This window comes from Rattus rattus, chromosome 2 (assembly GCF_011064425.1).
Source record: "Rattus rattus isolate New Zealand chromosome 2, Rrattus_CSIRO_v1, whole genome shotgun sequence".
Taxonomy (NCBI): Eukaryota; Metazoa; Chordata; class Mammalia; order Rodentia; family Muridae; genus Rattus; species Rattus rattus.
Window position 1 is genome coordinate 74,943,476 of NC_046155.1, and position 24,219 is coordinate 74,967,694.

Genomic DNA, 24,219 nt, shown 5'->3' on the forward strand with positions numbered 1-24,219 from the left:
GTTTTCGCCAACCCGCGTCTGGTTCAGTGCTCTATCTGGCTTAACCAAGCTAGGGGAAAGGGGTGTCACAGGCCGACCTCTCCAGGGACCCGCAGGCCCACGGCCGGATTTGCAGTTCAAGAGCACCGGCCTCACGCGCGGGTCAGGGCTCTTGCCCCGCCCCCGAGTCTGCCCCGCCCTTCTTTTCGCATTGCGGGGCGGCTGGAGGTTGGCACTGTGCCCCTGTACCCCACGTGGCGCTCGGCCAGGACTGGGGGAGGGGGTCTGGAGAGGCAAATCCAGAGAGAAGTCTCCCCCACACACACCGCCCGTGCAGGGCTGGGCTGCGGCTGCCTCTGGGAGGGGTCCTGGGTAGCTAAGCAGAGAGGGCTGCGGGAAGGAGTGACGTCAGGGTGAGTGGGCGCCCAAGAAGGGGTGTGTAGGAGATCGGGAATTCGAGAGGACGGATCAGGCCCGGTCGAGGGAGAAGACAGGTCAAGGGGAGAGGAAAGAGAAAGAGCCGCTATAGAGTGGGGCTGCGGGCCAGGTGGAGTAGAGACCGCTGTTGTTAGGGGAAGCTAAAAGAAAAAGAAGGGGTAAATAAGGAAAGGGGGGCTGGAGTGGAGGGAGGAGAAACGAGCTGGGAGACTGAGGGTGGAGAGAGAGGAAAGGAAGAGGAGACTGCGGGAAGGAGAAAGGAGAGGGGGCCACAGAAGGAAGAGAGGACTAGAGAGTCCTGAGTGAAGACAAATAGAAAAGGGGGAGAGAGAGCGCTAGAGGGAAGTGAGGGAAAGGTCTGTTGGGGGTCCTGTAGGAGGAGTGAACAGGAGAGGGGATGTGGAAGGGAGGGAATCAGGAAGCAGTCATTGAGGGGTCAGGTGGAGAACTGGGGGGACCAGGGAGCTGGGGTCTACAAGATGCAGCAGGCCTCTTAGCCAGAGCCTCTTTGCCTATCATGTTTCCATGGCCACTGCCCCTAGGTTCCTCAGTTCTTACTGTGCTCCTCGGAGCCCTCACTTCTCTGTTCCTTTGGTACTGCTACCGCCTGGGCTCCCAAGACATGCAGGCCCTGGGGATTGGGAGCCGAGCTGGGGGTGTTAGTGGTATGCCTGATGTATGCTCTCAGACTGGCTCACGGGGCTCTGGGGATCCTGGGGAAGGACACAGGGCAGAAGGTCTAGTGAGCCGGCGGCTTCGGGCCTATGCCAGGCGTTACTCCTGGGCTGGAATGGGCAGAGTGAGGCGGGCAGCTCAGGGAGGCCCTGGCCTCACAGGAGGGACAGGGGTACTGGGCATTCAGCGCCCTGGCTTACTTTTCCTACCAGACCTGCCTTCATCCCCCTTTGTGCCACGTGATGCCCAGAGGCATGATGTGGAGCTCCTACAGAGCAGCTTCCCCGCCATTTTGCGGGACTTCGGAGCTGTGAGCTGGGACTTCTCAGGGAGTACCCCTCTGCCTCGGGGCTGGTCCCCACCCTTGGCCCCTGGGTGCTACCAGCTCCTGCTGTACCAAGCAGGCCGGTGCCAACCTAGCAACTGCCGGAGGTGCCCAGGAGCCTATCGGGCACTGAGGGGGCTGCGGAGCTTCATGAGTGCCAATACCTTCGGCAATGCTGGCTTTTCCGTTTTACTGCCTGGGGCCCGGCTTGAGGGCCGCTGTGGACCCACCAATGCTCGAGTTAGATGCCATCTGGGTGAGTATAGTCCGTCTGCAAATCCTCCACATTTCCTCCTTCACCACTTCTTCTCTGCCATTGGATCTTTCTGTACTATGGTTTCTTAGAATCTTCCCCAACCAGATCTCCTGAGTTCTGCTTTCATGCAAACTATCTAGTCAGTAGTGGCTTGCAGTGTTCCACACTGACTCTTACTCTTCATCTCCAACCACCCTACCCCCTTTTAATTTAAAAGAAACCCTCACTGAACTGTAAGTAGTCAGTGTTAGAAAATCAAATTTAAATTGTAAAAAGAGACAGCTTTGAGCAAGGCATGGTCATGCATGCCAGCATCTGAGAGACTGAGGCAAGGATCCCAAGTTTGAGGCAAGCCTGGGTCTTATTTTTTATTTAGCCTAGGGAGTACAGTGAGATAATTTACAAGACAGGATGTCTCACAATGTAGTCCTGGCCTGGAATTCTAAATAGAGATCAGTTGGCCTCAAACTCACTGAGATTTACCTCCTTCTACCTCCTGAGTGCTGGGATTGAAGGTGTGCACAGTAGGTGGCCTACTTCATTTAGCTTCTTCACTGATAAGTAACAATGTTAGTGGGGTGTTCAATAGCACCAACCTGAGATTTTCTTTCTAATGTTCTAAAGATTGAAAGAAGTATATATGACTTCAGTTTACCCTAATCTGTGTGTGGCCAGCTAGATGGGTCCTATGCTCTGGAGCACACTGCTTTTCCTACCAGGCCTACCTTCATACCTCTTTGTCACGGAACACCTTGAGGCATGATGTGGAGCTCCTACAAAGCAGCTTCTCCTACAGAGTAGTTTCTCAGTCAATTTATGGGACTTGGGGCTGGGAGCTGGGACTTCTCAGGGACTAGCCCTCAGCCTCAGAGCTGGTCCCCACCCCTGGTCCCTGGGTGGGCTTTCTAGCTGCTCCCTGCAAGAAACCATGCACATGTTAGACTTTCAACCTTAATCTTGAGAAAACTACCCAGTCTTCAGGACTTTTCCAGATGCCACTTTCTGAAATGTCTTGTTTGCCATCAGAGCTGGCTGTTTTCTCAGCACGCTCAACTGAGGTCCTGGGGTCAGACTGGAGCCATTAGTTTTGCTTCATGGGAGAAGTGCCCAGTACACAGTAGGTTCTGGAACTGAACTGACATTAAGTCCAGGAGATTGTTCAGGGGAGCTTTTTTTCCAAATGACACATGTGCTTCTCACAGCAGGACTTCCTAGTCTCTTAGCATCCTTCAGAGCAGACAGTGTGGTGAATGTTCTCTGTCCATCTTTGAGAAGACCACAGAAACTGGCCTGTGAGGGCAGGCTCCATGAACATAGGCAGGAGTGGTGGATGCCATTCTCTCCTCACAGGTCTGAAGATCCCTCCTGGCTGTGAGCTGGTTGTTGGTGGTGAGCCCCAGTGTTGGGCTGAAGGGCACTGCCTCCTGGTGGACGACTCCTTCCTGCATACAGTGGCTCATAATGGTAATAGGACTCACATTCTGGTGGGCTGGGGGACCAGAGCTGAGGAATTCCAGCCAATCTTCTCTCAGCAGCACCATTTTACTGCACAGCCTTGGGCAAGTCACAGCTCCTCCAATCACCTGTGGGGCATCAGCCTTCTTTACCAGGTGACTGCATATGAGCTAGGCTATCTGTACTCCTATCCTCTAGTGCTGTGGGACCTCAGGCATTTACTTAACCTTATCATGTCTGTCAGTTGGCATAAAATGTACCCATTTTAGGCCATAAAGTTATCACTATAAATGCCAGGTATGGTGACACTCAGGAGGCTGAGCCAGGAGGATGATGAGACCCTGGCTTTAAGGAACAAACACATCACTGGTGAGGGCCTGGTACTGACTTTTGCTTTCCTCAGTATATGCTATGAATTCTGGCACAGAAGTTCTTGTATTAGCTGCTGTCTCCATCCCTATGTGCCCTAGGATCCCCTGAAGATGGGCCTCGAGTGGTCTTCATCGTGGATCTCTGGCACCCTAACGTGGCTGGGGCTGAACGCCAAGCTCTTGACTTTGTCTTCGCACCAGACCCTTGAAAGAAGCTGTTCCCTTCCAGCACCTGAGCTGGAGTGAGGCTGCACTCAAGGACAGCTTGAGTGGTGGCCAGGACCTCTTCTCCACTGTGAGGGGCAGGAAGGTGTGACTTACTCAGCCAGCATTGAATACAAATTCTGAATCCTCTCCTAAGTCCTGACTCTTTCCTTCCCAGTTACCAATCCCAGGCTAGGGCTTGGGGCAAGGGGCTCATGTTTCTACCACATAACAGACAGGCATCTTCTTAACACGAGTCGTCTCTGCATCCCTCACCCGAGAGTCAGCAGCAGACCTTCAGCTCAACTTTATTCCAATAATTTAATAGAAAATTAAAATAATAAATAATATGAAACAGATGAAGATAGCCGAGCTGGTACAGGTCCAGGCCAGCCTAGTACAAAGTTAAGGAGGTAGGGAGAATGGTGAGGCAGGGGGGAGTGAAGATCTCTTGTTGTAATGGCGGAAAGCAGCTTGGAGTATGGTTGATGGTACTGTCTCCTTCTACACGTGTGTTCAATGTGTTAACAAATGGGAAAGGGAATCCTGCCTCATTCTAAACCAGATGGTAAGAGAAAGATGGCAGAACGAGGTTGTGGAGGAGGGTGGACACTGGCTTTCTGAAGAGCCCCACCAGAGGGTAATGCTGGAATGTACCGTGTGGTTAGCAGTGAGTGGCAATGACTGGAGAGGGCTCACTGAACATATCATGCAATGAGGGGATAGAGGAAAGACCCACGACTTGGCCAGCAGAGCCGGGGCAAAGAGAGAGGGACTAGGTCCCAGAAGCAAGAGAAAAGCAGGGGAAGATCAAGGTCAGTCCTTGAAGACAATCTGTTGGCCATGAGGACGCTCATCATGGGTGATATGGCGGCGGACATGAATCCTTCGAACACGGTGCTCTCTGTTCTCTTCATCATCTCCTCGGCCTGCCCCACCACCTCCAGCTGCACCCCCTGTGGCCTCCAGGAGAGCCAGATCTGGGCCACGGGAATTCTCATAAATTAAGATGTTCAGTGTCTCCTCGAAGATCCGAGCCTCAGGGAATTCCACCTGCAAAAGGTCAGCAACCCACAGCTCCTACCTCTGGCCCAGTCCCACAGCACTTCCCAGCAGCTCCTCTGTGGGCTCTCCTCCAGGCCCTGAAGGCAGTTAGGGTTTCCTTTCCTTCATTTCCCAGGCTCTAGGAATGCTTTTTTCATTTATTAAGTCCTAAATACCTGCCACTATCCCTGGGTTGTTCTAAGCATCAGGAATGTAGTGGTAATAACAAATGCTTGCCCTCAGCATGTTGGAAGTCTAGGGGGAGAACACAGACACATTTTCCCTAAGATATTAAATCAGATGACATTTTATGCAGAAAGCTGGAAAAGGGGACGTGAATGGCCTTTCCCAAGAGAGTTTCATCTTTCAGTAGGGAATCCTTGCTGGAAATGTGGTGTTTGACCAACTCAAAAGAGGGAGGCAGATAGCTAGAGAAAGCAAAATGAGGAGTTGCAACAAGACAGGAACTTATCTAATATGCCAAGACAGAATGAGGAAGACAAACAGAGGGAAAAGAAGTAGGAGAGGGGGCACTTTCTGGCCGTATTGAAAAGGATAGGATGAACCCAGAGTCTTATGCTGCTGGGCCAGTCTACTGCTGAGCCACACCCGTACTCTCAATTGCTTATTATTGAATTATTTTAAGACAGTCTCACTGGGTTGCCCAAGATGGTCTTGAACTTGCAATCCTCCTGTATGAGGGCAGCCAATACGACTGAGACTGCCTCCCAGTTATGTGTAATTACAGGTGTTACACCACCATACCCTCCTGTTAAGCTACCTCTTCCTATCTTCCTAATTGCAGGGGGGGAGAACCCTTCTGGAAGATGGGGTATATCCCATGCCTTTGATCAATGTTTCTTAGTACTTCTACTAGGTGACAAATATCAGACTGATATTAGCTAGGGGACATTGGAAAGAAAATGGTATAGCATTTCTCTGCAGACAGTGTTCTACCCAAAACTACAGCATTTTGTCCAACTAAAAAGGGAGTTTGACCAACTTTGTCTGAGGCAGTTGCACTGAAATTTCACAAGCAAATGTGTCCAAAGAGAAATGCTTGGTGTGGGTTTGAAAGCACAGTTCATTAGCTGACAGGGAACAGGGAAAGGCTGCTCATCACACACCACCAAGGAAAGATTTGCATTCTGTTCAACATGCTGTGTCTGTGGTTTGTAGTCTAGGGCAATGCCTAACATAGATTGAGTACTGAGACAGTTTTAAATTTTAACTAATTTTTATATAGGCGGATATTTTGTCTCCATGTTTGTCTGTGCATCACCTGCATGCAGTGCCCCCAGAGGCCAGAAGAGGGTGTTAAATCCCCTGGGACTGGAGTTGTGAACCTCCAGGTGTATGCTGGGAATCAAACCCATGTTCTCCTAAAGAGTAGCCAGTGCTCCTAAACACTGAGCCCTCTCTCCAGCCCTGGAGACTGTGAACTGTTCACTGATGGCTACCACATTCACAGCATAAATTCAGGAGGTCTGAGGGTTTTGTTTTAGTTTTCTTTCTTTTTTTTTTTTTTGGTTTTTTTTTTCGGAGCTGGGGACCGAACCCAGGGCCTTGCGGCCCTAGGCAAGTGCTCTACCACTGAGCTAAATCCCCAACCCTAGTTTTTCTTTAATGACAGAATTTTACTATGCTGCCTGGCAGGTCCAGAACTCAGTGGTCTGCCTGCCTCTGCTTCAGAGTGCTGAAGCTGAAGGTGTGTGACACCATAAACATGCCTGTCTTATCCCAAGAGGTTTATAATTCTGGCTGTCAAAGCTGATGCTGAAGAATCGCAAGTTCAAGGCCAGTCTGTGCAGCACAGCAAGACTGTTGCATAACAAAATGAAGTAGCAGAGGGGCTGTGGGAGTGGCTCGGCGGCACAGCACTGGCTTAGCTGCATGATCCTAAGTTCCTTCTGCCACACTGCAGAAACAAAACTGTTCTTGGTAATGGACCTTTTGAGGTTCCAAAGTGAACCATGGACCTTTTTTTGAGGGGATAGTTTTTGAGACAGGATTTTACTATGTAGCCCAGGACTCAGCTTTGTGGACCTTCCATACAGAAAAACACATTCATGCTTCTAAACCTGCATGCTATTCTGGGAACTACAAACTGCTTGACCCCTGTCCATTGCCTACACTAAGAACCCTGCTTTAAGGCTGGCCAGTTGCCTCAGTGGTCGGGAGCACCTGCTGCTCGCACAGAGGAGCAGGTTCACTTCCCAGCCCCTCATGGTTGCTCGCAACCACATCTAACTTTAGTCCCAAGGGATCTGATGCCCTCTTCTGCCCTCCACAGGTACCAGCACATATGTGGTATACTTACGCACATGCAGGCAAAACACTCAGACACAAAAAATAAATATAGCTCTTTAAAAAGCTACAAACAAGTAAACCATGCTCTTCGCTTGGCCTATGGACTAGTTGATCCAGCAACCCCAAACAAAGAAAAACAGAACCTTCTCTAATCTAACAGCCTCATTTCATAGGTAATGAGGTGACCTTCCCAAACTACATAGCCATGAACTAGAACTCTGGTCCCTGATAACCACCAAAGACTTTCCTTTGCCTGACCTGCTGATCAACCTCTGTCCAGGGTTTCTGTCCTACTTCCCACCCCTCCCTGATCCCCTCTGACCTTGGTCTGCTTCTTCTCCGTAGCATAGACTATGGAGGTGCAGCACACCTCGGCGATTTTTCGGCCCTGCCCGTAGAAAGACCAGCAGCAAATCTCGTCCCCCAGGACGTCCTTGAGGAAGAGCAGCCGCCCATGAAAGCGCAGGGCTAGTTTGTCAAACAGCTCGATGTTCTTCAGTAAGTTGTCATCTGAAGTGCTGAGAACCAGGGGCCAGCAGGCCTTAGGTGACTGACTTGTCTTCCTTCCCTCAGCCCCTCCCCCCCCAGGGGCCCATGTTCCCAGCACTCCAGTCCTGTGCAGCAGGGCGCTTCCTTCCGACTGTAGGCCTCACAAGGGAAGCATTTGCAGAGCAAATCACTGCCCAGCACAGAGGCTCCTGGTGTAGGCTCTCAACTAGGCTGTCACCAGGTACCCCAGCACTGCCACATTTTAACTAAGCAAAATTAGGCAGGTTACTCTATCCTCTGGTGCCACAATATCATCTCTAGATGGAGACCAACATGTCCTCAGACCACTGGGAGTGTGAGTAAGTTAACAGGCAACACTGAGCCCAATCCTGTTGGGGAATAAGGAACTAGCCTATGCTAACCATTATCACAGGCATAGCTTAAACCTCATTTACTGATGACAGGTGGCACAGCTGGGATGGGGGATGCAACAGGCAGGCACTCTGTAGTCTCTCCATGACCACAGTCCTCCATGGGACAGCAGAGCTGTGCTAAACTAGGATTCTGCAGAGCATGAAAATACATGGACACATCCTTGACCACAGCGCTCACCTGGTATAGGAGTACTTGTTGTTACTGCGGTTGTGCAGAAGCTTTACCACAGGCTGTAGGGGAAGCAGAAGGATGTGGTCAAGAGTCAGACAAAGAACAGCAGCCGTAGCTGTCATAACCGTCTAACCCATGGGTCTCCAGGGCCTCACCTTGGAGGTGCTGGCCAGGAGCTGCTGCTCTTCCCGGGGTGATGTCACTGTCGGGATGAGGCATAGTGGCGACAGCTTCTCCCTTTTTTGCTGGGGAGGAAGTGGAAGTTGATTAGCAGTACAACTGGTGTTCACTCACACCACTTAAATGAATGCTATGTGAAGCTGCTTGGGGTTGAAAATACTCTCCAATGTCTCCAAGCTCACTGGGATGTGACCACTCCACTCCACTCTGACTGTACCATGTGCAGTGAATGGTACAGCTAGTGTATAATTTAGCATGCCCAGCTAAGAGGTTTATTTCTGTGTGTTTGTGTGTGTATAAAATAACATGAAAGGCCAAGCATGGCAGCAGGTACCCAAAGGCCTGGTTACTAGAGGCTGAATATAGCTAGTACCTTCCCCACAACTCTACCCTTACCCTCCCAACCTGCTGTTCCGTAGGCACCCAGCTGTGCTCTCCCTGGCTGCACAGGTCAGCCTGCCAGGGGTGTGCTTCATTGAGCTGTGTACAACTCAGCATGCTGACCCCCACAGGGCAGTTCCACTCCTGTGCAGTTACATAGCTTCCTCGGGCTCAGAGTATTGGTTCCTTGTCTTCACAGCTCTAAGTCTGTCTGTATTTGACATGTACGACCTTCCCGAGGACTGTCCAGGTGATGATCAGTATACATTTGCTGAATGACTGAGTACAGTGAGGTTGTTTATCTTCGGAGTGCTGGGGGTCAAACCTAGGACCTTGAGGGTATACTAAGCAAGTACTCTACCACTGACTTATACTCCTCGCCCATTTCAAAAATTAAATTTACTAGACTGCTTGAATTTAGTCTCTTGCCTCAGCTGCCACAGTGACACATGCCTCTAATCCCAGCACTTGGGAAACAGATGTAGGAGGATCACCCTGAATTTGAGACCAGTCTGATCTACATAGTGAGCCCTGTCTCAAAAACAAACAAAATAAAAAAACAATCCTCCTGTCTCAGCTTCCCAAATGTTGAAATGTACCTTTAGAGACATGTTAGAGACATGCCTGTCTTTAAAGGTACAATTCTGAGACAAGTTCTAGAAATTGTTTTTTGAGAGAGAGAGAGCTACTATTATTTATTATTTAGTTTTTTAAGACAGGGTTTTTCCATGTGGCCTGGAATGTCCTAGAACTTACTCTGTAGACCAGGCTAGCCTTAGAGATCTGCCTGCCTCAGATTCCCAAGTACTAGGATTAAAGGTGTGTGCTCTCATGCCCAGCTAAGAGGTTTTCGTGTGTGTGTGTGTGTGTGTGTGTGTGTGTGTGTGTGTGTTTATATATGTTTATATGTATGTATAATATTTAAATGGAAAGCCAGGCATGGTAGCTGGTAACCCTAAGGTCGAGCCTGAGGTGGGAGGGCTGCTTAAACTTGGGGCTGTGAGAATGGCCTAGACATAACTCTCAAAGAAAGTACAGATGAAAAAAATAAGTCCATCCATAATCCCAGGAGGCAGGAGGTAGATGTTGAGCAGAGGCACAAGTACAGGGCTAGCTTAGCTTGGTCTATACAGAATTTGAAGCTAGTAAGGACTCTGCATCAAGATTGTCTCAAAACAAAAACAACAAAACACCAGGAGCGTGCATGCCTGCAATGGAAACACTTGGGAGGCAGAGGCAAGTAGTCATCAAGTTTGAAAGCAGCTTAGGCTACTTAATAAAACTACCTCAAAACAAACAAAACAACAACAACAAAATCAATGGAAGCATAGAAGTCTGCAATTACTGTCAATTTTGAAGCAGTGAGTCTCATAAAGATACACTTATCTGTATGAAAAATAATGGAAACTGTAGTTTGGGTGCAGGGACAAAACAAAATACAGCATGAGAAAGAAGCAGAAACAAACAGGTGTGGGCATCTGAGAACTGAGGAGTAAGTGCAGGAAGCAGAGTGCTGTGTAACAAATGGCCCCAATGCCACAGCTTCATTTAACATGAGGCATTTATTATGATTTCCTTTTCCTATGGGTCAGGAATTCTTCTGGAGTGGCTTAGGCCCCATGGCACAAGTTCTCCCGAGAAGGCATGCACAAGGGGGTTACAGGCATGCACAAGGGGGTTACAGGCATGCACAAGGGGGTTACAGGCATGCACAAGGGGGTTACAGGCATGCACAGCGGGGGTTACAGGCACGCACAGAGGGGGTTACAGGCATGCACAAGGGGGTTACAGGCATGCACCGCGGGGGTTAGGATCTGCATCTTAGGATCACTTTCTGAGAAACATGGCTGCTATATTCACATGGCTGTTGCATGAGGGATCTAACCTCTGCCACCTGGACCTCTCTGTAGGAATGCCTGAGTGTCTTTATAACGTGACAGTTGGTTTCTCAGAGAAACTAATGCAGAAGATGGACAACAGATGGCTCACTGTCCTTTATGACTAGCTTCATCTGCCTTAAGTCACTGGGAGCTGTCTCAAGGTTGGCTCCATTAATTCATTGCTCCCAAGATTGTCCAAGTCTCAGAGCACAGAAAACCTAAGCCAGATTCAGGATGGGATGAGGCCATCTGGGTAGAGTTCATCAACTTCAGCTCATGGAGGGACTTTTCTCCTAGCTGAAGAGCTAGGAACCACAGGCACGCTGTCTCCTCCACTTAACCACTTAGTAAGCTCTTGTTCAAAAGGCAGGGAGGGTAAAGAAAGAGGAGGCACTCAGAAGTCACTGGTCACCGTAAGTCACTCGGACAACACTGGGCAGCTTTGTCGGACCAGGTGTGAGTCTCACAGTTCCAGTGCCCAGAAGTATCATTCTTTTCCCAAGAAATAGCCACAGTCCCAGCTTCCTCAGCCTGCTGCTTCCCACACGCATGAGTTCCACTGTCCAAAGCCCACTTACACTTCAGCTATGGCTGCTCCTTTAAGTCCACGCGGGTGATGTCCCTGCTAATAATGTCTTAAATGCTTATGGTCTAAGCTTAGGGTTCATGTTCTAAGAGAAACACACACACACACACACACACACACACACACACACACACACACACACACACACACCCCTTTTTGAAAAGAACTTTTGACTGCTTTAGGCTTGAAAATAAGCTGTTGAGAGGTTACATCCTAAACTGCCTTTTTTAAACTTTTATTTTCATTAGACTGGGTCTCAGTGTGAGACTCTGCCTCTGAGTGCTGGGATTAGGGTGTACCACCAGAACAGTGCAACCTTAGGCCTCTCAGAAGAGCTGTTAGGGGTTGTGGAGATGGCTCAGGGGCTAAGAGCGCTGACTGCTCTTCCAGAGGTCCTGAGTTTAAATTCCAGCAACCACAGGGTGGCTCACAACCATCTGTAATGGGATCTGATGCCCTCTTCTGGTGTGTTTGACAGTGACAGTGTACTCACATACATGAAATAAATAAATAAATAAGTCTTTTTAAAAAAAAGGGAAAAAAAGAAAAAGAAAAAAAAGGAAGAAAAAGAAGAAGAGGAGGAGGAGGAGGAAGAGGAGGAGGAGGAGCAGCAGCAGCAGCAGCAGCAGCTGTTATTTGGGAGAATGTAGAGCACATTCCTGCAATCAAGTTCATAGGAGGATGAGCCTTATGCTGCCAAAGGAAGGTCCTTCCTAGAAAACAAAAGGGCTAGCATGTAACTGAAGGATTCTCTGGGATCTCTCTGGGGACTTCTGGGGTCTGAACAAAGGACTTCACAAGCACATTCTTGAATTAACAACATTTTCCTGGGAATGTTCTGTATTTAATCTTTGCATGGAAACCATTTGTTCATTGTATGCATTATCTGGAAAGCCTGGGAATGTGTAAACAGCTCCTGGCTTTGTTGTTCTACTGTTTGTTCCTTTAGCTTACTCTCTCCTCTACCAGTATAAGCAATAAGAAACTGCATGGCTCTGACTGTCCTGGAACTCCCTCTGTAGACCAACCAGGCTGGCGTGGAGCTCACAGAGGTCTGCCTGCTCTACCTCCTGAGTGCTTAAAGGGATTAAAGGCACGACACTTGTGGTTTTGCATAGAAACACCCACACCCCAGAATTCACAATTTGTTGTCTTTCTTTTTAATTTATTAAATTTCTTCTATTTTGTTTTTTGAGACAGAGTCTTTCTGTGTTGCCCTGGCTGTCCTGGAACTTACTCTGTAGACCAGTCTGGCCTTGAACTCATAGAAATCCACCTGCTTCTGTCTCCCAAGTGTTGGGATTAAAGGTATGACCACTACCACCCCATTTATTAAATCTTTTTAAACTATGTTCTTTTTTTAAAGATTTATTTATTTATTATATATAAGTACACTGTCTCTGTCTTCAGACATACCAGAAGAGGGCACCAGATCTCATTACAGATGGTTGTGAGCCACCCTGTGGTTGCTGAGATTTGAACTCAGGACCTCTGGAAAAGCACTCAGTGCTCTTAACCACTGAGCCATCTCTCCAGCCCCCTTATTAAGTCTTTTTTTGATCATATTCTTTATCCTCCCCAGGTCCTCTCCCTCCTTCCCTCCCTCCCTCTCTCTCAAAGTGGGGGGGGGGGCTGGAGAGATGGCTTAGCAGTTAAGGAGAATGCTCTTCCAGAGGACCTGTTCAAATCCCAGCACTCACATGGCAGCTCCCAGCTGTCTGTAACTCCAAGATCTGACAGTCTTATATGGACATACATGCAGGAAAAACACCAATGCACATAAAATAAATTAAAAAAGAAAAAGAAAGAAAACCAAGCTGGGTGGTGACTGTGAATGCCTTTAATCCAAGCACTTTAGGAGACAGAGGAAAGTAGATCTCTGTAACTCTGAGGTCTACAGAGGAATTCCAGGATAGCCAGGGATACACAGTGAGACCCTGTCTGAAAACAAACAAACAAACAAACAAACAGATAGAAAGAAAGAAAGAGAGAAAGAAAGAAAGAAAGAAAGAAAGAAAGAAAGAAAGAAAGAAAGAAAGAAAATCAGTAGGACAGAAATACCAAACCAAAAAGTATGGAGTGTGTTTTGTGTTGGCCATCTACTCCTGGACACCTTGAAATGGTTGCTATACCCAGTGACACTCTATTGGAGAACATGAATTTTCCCTTTCCCAGAAGGTATCTGCTGCAAATAGGGTCTTGTTAGGAGCGGGTCTTCTCACCCCTTTCCCCTTTTTAGTGCCTGAATTTTCGTCTGGTTTGGACTTGTACTTGTCATAGTCTCTATGCATATATCTGTTCTGCTGTATCTGAAAGCCATTGCACAATGTGTTACCTCTTGATGACAAATTACTAGAGACACAGCAGGCTACACAACAATGGTCACTTGCTGGTGCCTTCTGAAATCTGTGGGTCAGACCTTCACACCAAACCAGACTCTCATGAACTAGTCTAGCTGATGGCCACAGTTGGCCACAATAGCACATGCTGTCATCCCAGTCTACAAGAAGTGAAAGGAGGAAGAGCCTCAATTCAAGGCTTGACTGGGGTACATTTAGGGACCTCATTTCAAAACTACAAACAATATAAGATGCTGGCCAGAAGTGTATCATCTGAATACTTGACCAGGCCTAGAGGATCTGCTTCTGATAAAGTTGGCCCACTTGGTGGGAATCAGTTGACAGAAGGCTTCAGTTCCTCACCAGGGAGACTTCCCAAGAGCTGTTTGGGTTCCTCATATAATGGCTTGCTTACCAGAGTGAAAGGTCCACAAGGCCGAAGCTATTCTTTTGTATGACCTAATTTCAAAAGTCACACATTGGAGCTGAGGGTAATGGTGCCTACCTGAGATCTTGGCAATGGGGAGGTAGGGGTAGAAGAATCAGCAACCACTTGAGACGGACTTTATAGTTACACAATATCTCTCTACAATATGGTTGGCAGAGTTAGTTCTATTCAGTGTTGGGGGACTAAACAAGAGCCCAATTCTAAAGGAGGCGAAAGTCACTGGTGGCCATTTTTAGATACTAGGTATCCAAAACTGTTTAATAGATGGTACCCTGAAAACAAAGTTACTCAATGAGGAACAAAAGAAGAGTTAAATCCCTTCATAGTTCACATTTACAAAAGTGAGCTTCATTGAGATTAAAATGTCCGTATATGAGAGGCTGGAGAGCTGGCTGCTCTCCCAGAGGCTCTAGGTGTGGTTTCCAGCACCCACATGGCAGCTCACAACCATTCACAGCTCCAGTTCCAGGGGATCTGATGTACCAGGCATGCATTAGTATACATATACACAATGCAGGCAAAATAGACACACACAAAATCTTTTTAAAAGTCCATATATAAAAAGATATGTATGTAAAATTATAAAGCTAATAAAAAAATAGAATAGGAAATAAACTAAGTAACCCTCCTCCCCCACCAATGGTTACATACACTGCTAGGAGAAAATGCTGTCTTGACTACAAGACTTACTCAGTTGATAGCGCCAAAGCAGGACTTTACAAATGACCCCATGGAAGACTGAAGAAATGCTAAACCTATAATTATTCCATAACCCTAGTAAAATTACTGACTCAGGCAAGAACTACCAATTGGTTTATTGTTGACAGGCAACTGTCATTTGCACAATGTGCAAATTAATAGCACACAGATGAATTTATAGTTAGCAACAAGGAAATCTAAATACAGTGGAGGACTCAACTATCATCTGAATTCAGGGACCAAATCTGAGCATCATTAGTCATATTAGCAACATCATGGTGTGTTGATATAATACAGTATGAAATACACTACACCTTCTAGAATGTAATTGAACCAATCAAACTTTTAAATTTATGGCCTAATTTATAGCAAATCTGGGATATATTAGGATTTGAACCAAATGACATCAGAACTGAGCAATCAAGCAACTTTGGTAAGCAGACCATTGTTATAGGAAATGGCTTTTAACAACTAAGCTTTATAAGCAAAACAACAAACAAACAAAAAACCAGGCTGTTTCGGAAGACACTTGCTGAACATAGCAGACACAATGTGAAGCTCAACTATAAATGAACTGTTCAACACATTTCAGCAAAACTAGAGAAATTGGAACATATGCCCTGGATGTTAGAGTAAAATTTTATTGACACAGAAAGATATAAATCATTAACAATGTCAAAGAAAGTATACAAAATAATACATACAACATGGCTGAATTTTAGTGAGTAGACATACACATACACACAAAAACCTGAAAAAATTTGATGCTTTATTTTTTTGGTGACTCATTTCCTAAATTTCTATAGCTGATAATACTTCTCTAAAAATAATAAGTGGTGGGGCCGGAGAGGTGGTTCAGTCAAAGTACTTGTTGTACAGTCATGAGGCCCTGAGTTCAGACTCCTAGCATCCATGTGAAAGGCCCATGACACATCGTAATCCCATCACTGAGCATAGTGGAGACAGGTAGATCCCTTGAGCTCACTGGCCAGAAAGCCTACCCCACGCCAGTGAATTCCAGTTTCAGTGAGACCCTGTCTCAAAAAGTAAGGTGGAAGCTGAACATACTCTTTAATCCTTGCACTCAGGAGGCAGAAGCAGATCTCGGTGGATTTGGGGCCACTCTGGCCTACACATCAAGTTCCAGGTAATTAGAACAATAAGTGAAAACCTGTCTCCGAGCAAACAAACAAACACACCAGACAGAACAATGTGGAGTATGACGTAAGAAGACACTTGATGTTAACCCCTGGCCTCTGTACACACATGCACAGATGTGCACATACCCACACATAACACCTACACACAAACAGCTTTTGTAATTTAAAAATTCAAGGATCTTGGGCTAGCAAGATGGCCCAGCACATAAAGATGCCTGACAACCTGAGTCTGGTCACGGGGCACACATGCTGAAAGGAGAGAATTAACACCCACAGTTCACACTGTGGAACACACATACCCACACACGAATATGAATAAAATATAACATTAAACACACATGCACATACCTCTATTCCACAGACAAGTAACATCTTGAGAGAAAATACCAACAATATCTAAACCTGATCCTCAAAAGCCAGAAAAAAAATTGAAGATTTTGGATTTTTGACATGGGATCTCCCTATGTAACTCTCTTAGGAAGGAAGGAAGGAAGGAGGGAAGGGTGGGTTTCTTTGTATAGCTAGCTCTGGCTGTCCTAGAACTTACTCTGTAGACCAGGCTATTCTGAAATTTGGAGATCAGCTTGCCTCTTACTCCCCAAGGCTGAGATTAAAGGTGTGTGCCACTATGCCCAGTTCCTATGTAATTCCTGCTGCCTTTGAACTTACCGTCCTACAGCCGCTGCCTCCGGAGTGCTGGAACTAAAGGACGGCAGCACCACACCCGGCTGGAAAAGCCAACTTTTTTGACACATGCCTTAGAGGCCGTGTAATACATGCTATTATGTAACATGGTTTAATTCTCCTAGGAACTATACTAAAATAGTCAAGGATCTCCTGTTAAGCAACAAGAGCATAAGAAATCGAGTAGAAAATCTGTTAAATGTGTAAAGCAGTTGCAGAAAGGGGCTCTAAAAAGTCGAGTGTGTAAGTATGAAAGGATGCTCAACCTGAGTAGTAATGAGAAGCAGCAAAGTCAAATGAGATCACCCCACACCTATCCGCATGGCAAAGTTAGAAAGATGGAGGATGGCAAGGTTATTGAGGATTGAAGCCAGAATGAGGTTTCCTGTCAGCACAAAGCAGCGTAACCATCTGAGAAAATACTCTGACCACATTTACTGAAATCTGGCTGGCATGCATCCATTGGCCTCGTAATTCTCAAGCTACAACTGTTAAGAAATTCAATAAGACCAGAAGGGCACACATACAGGATGCCCACAATAACACTGTTTGTAGAAGCAGAAAGGAGAAAGCAAACTCCAAACTCAGGAGGATGCATGAATAAAATGCATCCAGCAGTCCAGACAGTGTGATTGGATCCTGCAAGAAGTGGTGAGTGAAAAACAGCACCAAGACCCACAGCTAAGTAACACTGATACAAACAAATACATACCAAAAGCATATATGCAAAGATGCTTTAGTTCCTCGAAGGAAGAGCTATAATCCAAGTATATGTACCAACACCTTAGGATTAGATAGGGGTAGAGTTGGAGGAAATGGACAAGGGATTGGGAATAGGAGAGGAGGGGACACAAAACTGAAATAGAAAAGACTTGCCTAGACCAGAGATGCTCTGGCATGCCCTGAGGACTACGTGGAGCTGCTGGGGGTGGGGGTTGTTAGGAAGAAGTTGGGGTGGGGCATGGGAAGGAAGCACTACACTAGGGAATCAGATAAACTGAACTGAAACTGCACTCACTTTTTGAGTGGCCTTAAAAGCATCCCTAATGTTTCTTTGTATCTTTGTATGTTAACCAAGGGTACAATATATACTGACAAGGCAACAGCAAAATCCCTCCTGACTTAGCAGGGATGGAAAGGCAATAGGTCAACTTCAATTACAAAGCAGAGTTAAGACATGCACACCTGAAATCCCAGCATTCAGGAGGCTGACGAAGGAAGAGTTTGAGATCAAGGCCAACCTGGGCTACATGGCTAGACCCTGTGTGTAAGATAAAATAACTAAGCAGGACTGTACTTCCAAGGTCTAGCTCAGGGCGAGTCCAATAGCTCAGAGAGGAAAGGAGGCAGAACCTGACAACCTGAGTTTGATCTCCCCTTCAATCCATTCTCCAAAGCTGTCCACACACACATGTGGCACATGCCACTCACTTCAAAATTATATGTTAAAAAAGATCTAATTCGGGGCTGGAGAGATGGCTCAGGCAGTTAAGAGCACTGGCTGCTCTTCCAGAGGTCCTGAGTTCAATTCCCAGCAACCACATGGTGGCTCACAGCCATCTGTAATGAGATCTGATGCCCTCTTCTGGTGTGTCTGAAGACAGTGGCATACATAAAATAAATAAGTCAAAAAAAAAAAAAAAGGTCTAATTCAATATTTTAAAAACTGTTACATGGTAACTCTTTAATGGGTCATAAAATAAGTATAATGTGTCTCAAATATTAGAGAGAGGGGAAGAAGATGGCAAGGAACGATATATTAAGAGACATTTTATTAACAGCACTCTTTCACAAAATGCTTTGAATTATACAAGGACAAAATAACTTTTTTCCCTATGGGCTATAGGTAAATTTGAAAAAATATATATATACTATTCAAAAGAATTCTGCCCTTTCAGATTTCAAGTGCCAATAATCAGGCCAGTGAGTGGCTCAGTAGCTTGCTAACAAGCCTGGAGGCCTAAGTTCAATCCCTAGAACCCATGGTATGGTAGGAAGAAGGCATCTGGAATAATTGCTGGAGGTAAAGGACTGAGAGGGAGGGAGTTATCCTCTGACCCTCACATACACACTATGGTTCCTTCTCACTTGTACGCATACCCACATTAAGTAAATAAACACAATAAAAAACTAAAACCAATAAGTATTCCCTGAGAGAAAAGTAGTTCAGTCTCCACTTAACTTACAACCGGCATTCAAGATACCACAGCTTACAATCTACTACTGTGTTATACAATAACCCTCAACAAAAGAGTTGATTAAAACTTACCACACTGTATTTATTTTTCTGACTTATCTTTTGGAACATGAGAACAGAAAGCTAGAGAAAGGAACTGACTGGTTCAAGAGTACTAGGCACCACAGAGCCGGCCTGGATCCCTAGAACCCACACAAGTACAGCAGCACAGGTGGGGAGGCCTGGGAAGCCCCAGCCTTGCTGATGGAGTATGGCTCTACTGTATAACACTTTATTCTAGAAGAGTCTCACTGTTTGAAAAAGCCCTAAAAATAAAAAGCCCTGAGGGTTGGAAGATAGGCGTGGGCGCGCGTGTGTGTGTGTGTGTGTGTGCGCGTGCACGCGCGCGCACACACACACACACACACACACACGTAATGTAATAAGAAATCGAAAACTTAAATTATATAAATTGAGATTCCCCTGCTGGCCTAGAGAGCTACTTAAGACTTCTGAGCAAGGAGAGAATAGACTGGGGTTCTGTGAGAATGTCATTCAGGGGAGAATGAAAACGCTGAACAGGAACAGCTGCAAGCACAGACCAGGTAATTCTTTATGATTTTATATATATAAACATATCGTGTGTGTGTATGCTCTGTCTTCACACGCACCAGAAGAGGAAATCAGATTGAATTACAGATGGTTGTGAGCTACCATGTGGCTGTTGGGAATAGAACTCAGGACCTCTGGAAGATCAGCCAGTGCTTTAACTCCTGAGCCATGTCTTCAGCCGCCCACCCCCCACCCCCAAGCAGGCATTTTTTTTTTTTTTTTTTTTTTGTTTTTTTTTTCGGAGCTGGGGGCCGAACCCAGGGCCTTGCGCTTCCTAGGCAAGCGCTCTACCCCTGAGCTAAATCCCCAACCCCCAAGCAGGCATTTCTAATGACAATAGCCTGGACACCAGGTAGAACTGACCTTGCCTCAAGCAGCAGGCATGTTGCCAAGGGCTATGCCCCCCCCCCCAAATCCCAAAAGCCTAGGGGTCATATCCAGTCTAAGTGAGGCTCTCTGGGCCATATCTCTCTTCTGTTGCAATAGCTATCTATTGGATAGGAGGACAGGGACCAAGAAGGTGAGGGGGGGACTCTCACCTGCAGCGCCAGCTGACAGTCTTCAATCAGGCCCTGTACCAGGTAGTATCGGGCTTCACCTAGCAGCTCCCCCAGTTCTCTGGTACTCTCAGGCAGTGGCACTGACCCGTCCCGCAGGTAGTTGAGAATTGTACCAAAGTGTCGGCCACTCCGGTCAATCAGCACCCAACCTGGTGGGGTGGGAAAAGGCAAAAGGAAAAATGGCTTGTGGGGGCACTCAGGCTAATACATTCTTAGAAAACTGATGGCAAAGCCGTAAGAAAACTTATATATGCCAGGTGATCCACCCCTTAATCTCAGCAGTTAGGGAGGCAGAGGCAGGTGGATCTCTGTGAGTTTAAGGCCAGCCTGGTCTACAAAGTGAGTTCCAGGACAGTCAAGGCTACAGGGAGAAATCCTGTGGGGGCAGGGAGGCAACAACAAAGACAAAAAACCCTAATACTTATCTGTTTTATACCTCTACCATATCCAATGTTTCACACATCTCCAGTGTTTCATACATACACCTGCCACAGAGCTCGCTCCCAAATCTGGTGGACGGTCAGAAGGCTCTCAGCACAGGGACGTAAAGTCAGGATCTCATTATGTAGCTCAGACTGAGCATGAGCACTATAGTATAGGCAGGTGCCACCAAGCCCAGCTTACCACGGAGAAATTCTCACCAAATTACCTTATGAACACATTTAACCCCTTGTATTAGTTTTAACCATCTCATCTAATGAAAATGTCCACTTTCAATCCTCTAGTTCACAACGATAAAGTAGTAACAATATTACTTGGAATACCAAGAACTTACTCTGTGATTGCATGAAATTTTCTTGCTTACTGGTCATCCCTACTCAATGCCCTCCCCAAACCCCCCCCTGGGGCGGGGGTGATCAGATCCCTTTACCAAACTTTCTCTAACACTAACTGATGCTTCACAATACTTATCAAATAAGTGGATTTTCATCTTCAGTACCTGAAAGCTGAACTTCACCTGCTAAGTGTTTCCTTTCATCTTTGCTAAACCCTTCCCTTTAAAGCTATTCTATAATAAATGGGTTCCCAATTTAAAGGCAACACTCCTAAGGTTCACCTGTCAAGAGCTGCGCCCTTCACTCAGGTCCCTGACAAACCCAGAGCAGCCTTCTCTTTCTACATATATGCATTTATAGATGATTCCTAGAGAGTGCTGGCACTTGAGTTAGAGACAGATCAAATCTTTCAGTTCTCGAGGCTACCTGCTGGCGGTTCTACTGCAGAGAGGCAAACAAAAGGTTGGGCAGTGGGAAGTAAGTGGTAAAGGTGTTTGAAGGGTGCTGCTCGAGTAGGACTGGTTCCTTGGCTTTTAGAACTAAGGGAAGACCCGATAATCGGCAACTGAGCGCTTGGCAGATGTTACTGCTGGAAATAAAGGATTGGGCAAAGAGAGAGATTTTGAATTAGGAAAAGATTAAGATGGGACGAGGGAGTCGGGAATGAACTGGGGGCTGGAGGGCAGCACGTGTACCGGCGGCACGCATACCTCCCGCGTCTGTGAGTACTTCCACGCGGCCGCTGAACATGGCCTTGAGCATGGTGTCCTGCCCCGTGAGGGTGCGCAGCGTGGTGTAGTGCAGCGAGCCGCCCACGTTCAGCTTCACATACTTGCTGTTCGGGGTCAGGGGCTTCAGACTGTACGAGGGGGAGCCAGGTTCGACACCTGAGGGGTTAGGGGACTCCAGGCATTCGGCCGCAGCCGCCGCCGGGCCAGAGGCCTCGGCCGACATGCCAGTGAGCGGACGCGGGTGACAGTCGAAGGCTCTCTCCGCGCCCCGGACCGGCTCCCTGAGACCCCGCGACTCCTGCGCGGGCGCCCGACCGCTCGGCGCACACGCCCACTCGCCGCCGCTACTCTGCGACGTCCACCAGCCGCCCCATCGCGCGCTCTCTCCACCCGGAAGCTGGCGCGCGGAGCTGCGCAGGCGCGGCCAGGCTGGGGGCCGCGTCTCGGGGGCGGAGCCAAGAGCTGGGGCGTGCGCAGTCGGTGGCGCCGTTGCAGTCCAGCGTGCGGTTTTGGGGTATGGTGCTCTGGGGAGAGTCAGGAACCTGGATGGAGAAAGCGTCTAAGGTCCCTTTGCCCCTTGTTCATGTGAACGGAGAGGACCGCAGCCTGTGACGGTTTCAGAAGCGTTTCATTCGCATGAAAGGAAACAGGCTCAAAGGCTGGAGGTTGAGCATGGTTTCCCTAGCCCAACCCAGTGCACTTGACAGACTGTACGAAGAACAGTCAACAACAACAACAAAAAGAAAGTTCTCCAACGAAGCCGTAGGGTTTCCAGAGGACTCACAGGTTAGAAGGCCTAAGGGAGGAGATGATGAAAAGTAGCGCCTGTGTGGAGGTGGGATGCAGAGTTCCCTGTAGGGAGAAGGGTAGGGACCTGAACCACATATAACTGACCTTAGCCTTGGAGGCTGAGGAAGGAAGATTATGGGTTCCAGGAGATCCTGGGCTACACAGTCTTAAGTATCTCAAAGCAAAAGGAGGGTCATTAGGCAGGAAGGTGGCCATTACAAGAATAAGACTGGACAAGCTAGGGAAGATCTTAGAATCTCAGCTGTCATGAGTCCTTCCATAGAACCCCAAAAAAGAAGAAAGAAGGTAGAGCACACTGTGAACAAAAGGTCTTTAGTTTTTAAATCACTTTAGAAGCTGATAGCTGAGATATTTAACAGCCTGCCCTATTGTCTGGAAGGTTTTGCTTGGATGGAAAACCAAAGTCAACCTGGGCAATGGTGGCTCAGGAAGCAAAAGCAGGTGGCTCTTTGAGTTCAAGGTCAGCCCTAGTCAGACTCGGTGTTGAAAAAATAAAAGAAAAGGAGAAAAACCCCAAAGTCAGCATTTAAGTTTTAACCCTGTCACCAGCTAACTGGAAGACCTTGGCAAAGCTTCTCTTTCTGGGTCTGGTTGGTTCTTTTACTGCTTGATCAGGGGTGCAAATCTAGTGTTAGCTGTGGAGAGGTAGAGGTGTGGAGAAGCAAAGTGGACTTGTTAGAAGATATTAGAGAGGGGTTGGGGATTTTGCTCAGTGGTAGAGTGCTTGCCTAGTAAGCGCAAGGCCCTGGGTTCGGTCCCCAGCTCCGAAAAAAAGAAAAAAAAAAAAAAAGATATTAGAGAGAAGTGTGTCTAGTAATGAAGAGACTCTTTCAAAAGGAGTTGCTAGTCCTGCTTCCCCACAGCAAGTGTGGCTGTGAAAAGGAAAAAGCAGTTCCTTGACTGGAACTTGCACCCTCCTCCCTGAATCTTTGCTGTTGCCAGGAACTTGCCCAGCACCCATAATGAGGCTGCGGTGGTGTCTTGTTCAGCTCAGTTTCACAAAACACCAATTTCAGACAAATTCACACTCTGGCAGGTAAGAACCATAATCATAACCAAACACAAAATGACCAAATATAACCATCTCCTACAAATGCTAATTCTTTACCGCAGGAGGCATGGAGGGAGGGGCCTTTGCACTCACAGATAAACAGTTGGGGAGTCTATAATGTTAAGCACACAAGATTGTTCCTGCAAGGGAGGGAATGCTAGACCTTCCAGAAAGCTGGAAGCAGGTGGTGACTAACCTGGTGGCCTGGGCTTTATCTGTGTGGCTAGGGACTTTTCCAGCACCTGATCCTCCCCTGAAGAGAGTTGTAAATTTGTTTTTCTGCATCTGACCTGTATTTAGTTTTCTTTGTTCCTCAAAGAGATTTATTTAGGTATGCTTTTTTGTGAACATAAAATTGAGTTATCACCAGAAAAGGTTTTCACCAGATTGTGATGTGCTTAAATATGGATAAACTAGTTCTGGTCAAACTTTAAAGTTCGAACCAACACAGGACCAACAGTCCTGATGAACTGAACTGCCTTCTTGCCTCTGCAGGCTACTGAAGGTCTCAGAGATCCCTGTGCTTTTTACACATACTAATTAGCCCTGATTCATTCACCATGTAGATAAGATTGAGGGGGAGGAGTGGGTTGTTTCGTATATGCCAAACTAGCTTCAAACTTGATATACGGCCAAAGATGACCTTGAACTTCTGCCCCCAAGTGACAGTACACATGCACACTGCCACACTCAGCTTATGTGGTTCTAGGTATCAAATCCAGGGATCTGTGAATGCTAGGCAAGCACTCTACATCCTAGCCCACATAACAATCACTAAGTTAACCAGTGACAATTATTTCCACTTCCTGGGGCTGGAGAGATGGCTCTGAAATAAAACAACACTGGATGTTCTCCCAGAGCAATAAGACCTTAATGAAGACACCTTTCATAGCTCCATTCTTAAGGTATTTTTGGGGTGTTTTATTTTACAAAATTAATTCTAAGCTTTGGTCTTGTAAAAATTGGACCTGAACGAAAGTGCTTCTGCTGAGAC

The 24,219-nt window shown here is 46.9% G+C and overlaps 2 protein-coding genes across 3 annotated transcripts; one reads left to right on the forward strand and one right to left on the reverse strand.

Annotated features, from left to right (window-relative positions):
• The first annotated feature begins 61 nt into the window (after window positions 1–61).
• Window positions 62–3,859, forward strand: Asphd1 (aspartate beta-hydroxylase domain containing 1). 2 transcript variants are annotated; one of them, XM_032892607.1, is made up of 4 exons: window positions 62–575; window positions 1,497–1,673; window positions 3,024–3,137; window positions 3,599–3,859. In XM_032892607.1, the coding sequence occupies exons 2-4, from the start codon at window positions 1,568–1,570 to the stop codon at window positions 3,706–3,708; spliced, it is 330 nt and encodes a 109-aa protein (XP_032748498.1). In that variant the 5' UTR covers window positions 62–575; window positions 1,497–1,567; the 3' UTR covers window positions 3,709–3,859. The 2 variants fall into 2 exon arrangements, with proteins under 2 accessions (XP_032748498.1, XP_032748497.1); XM_032892606.1 differs by lacking the exon at window positions 62–575 and having other exon boundaries at window positions 650–1,673.
• A 104-nt stretch (window positions 3,860–3,963) lies between these two features.
• Window positions 3,964–21,776, reverse strand: Kctd13 (potassium channel tetramerization domain containing 13). Its single transcript, XM_032892608.1, has 6 exons — window positions 21,344–21,776; window positions 19,837–20,006; window positions 8,308–8,397; window positions 8,159–8,211; window positions 7,380–7,575; window positions 3,964–4,756 (listed from the first exon to the last, which is right to left on the reverse strand). The coding sequence occupies exons 1-6, from the start codon at window positions 21,585–21,587 to the stop codon at window positions 4,520–4,522; spliced, it is 990 nt and encodes a 329-aa protein (XP_032748499.1). The 5' UTR covers window positions 21,588–21,776; the 3' UTR covers window positions 3,964–4,519.
• Window positions 21,777–24,219: the final 2,443 nt, after the last annotated feature.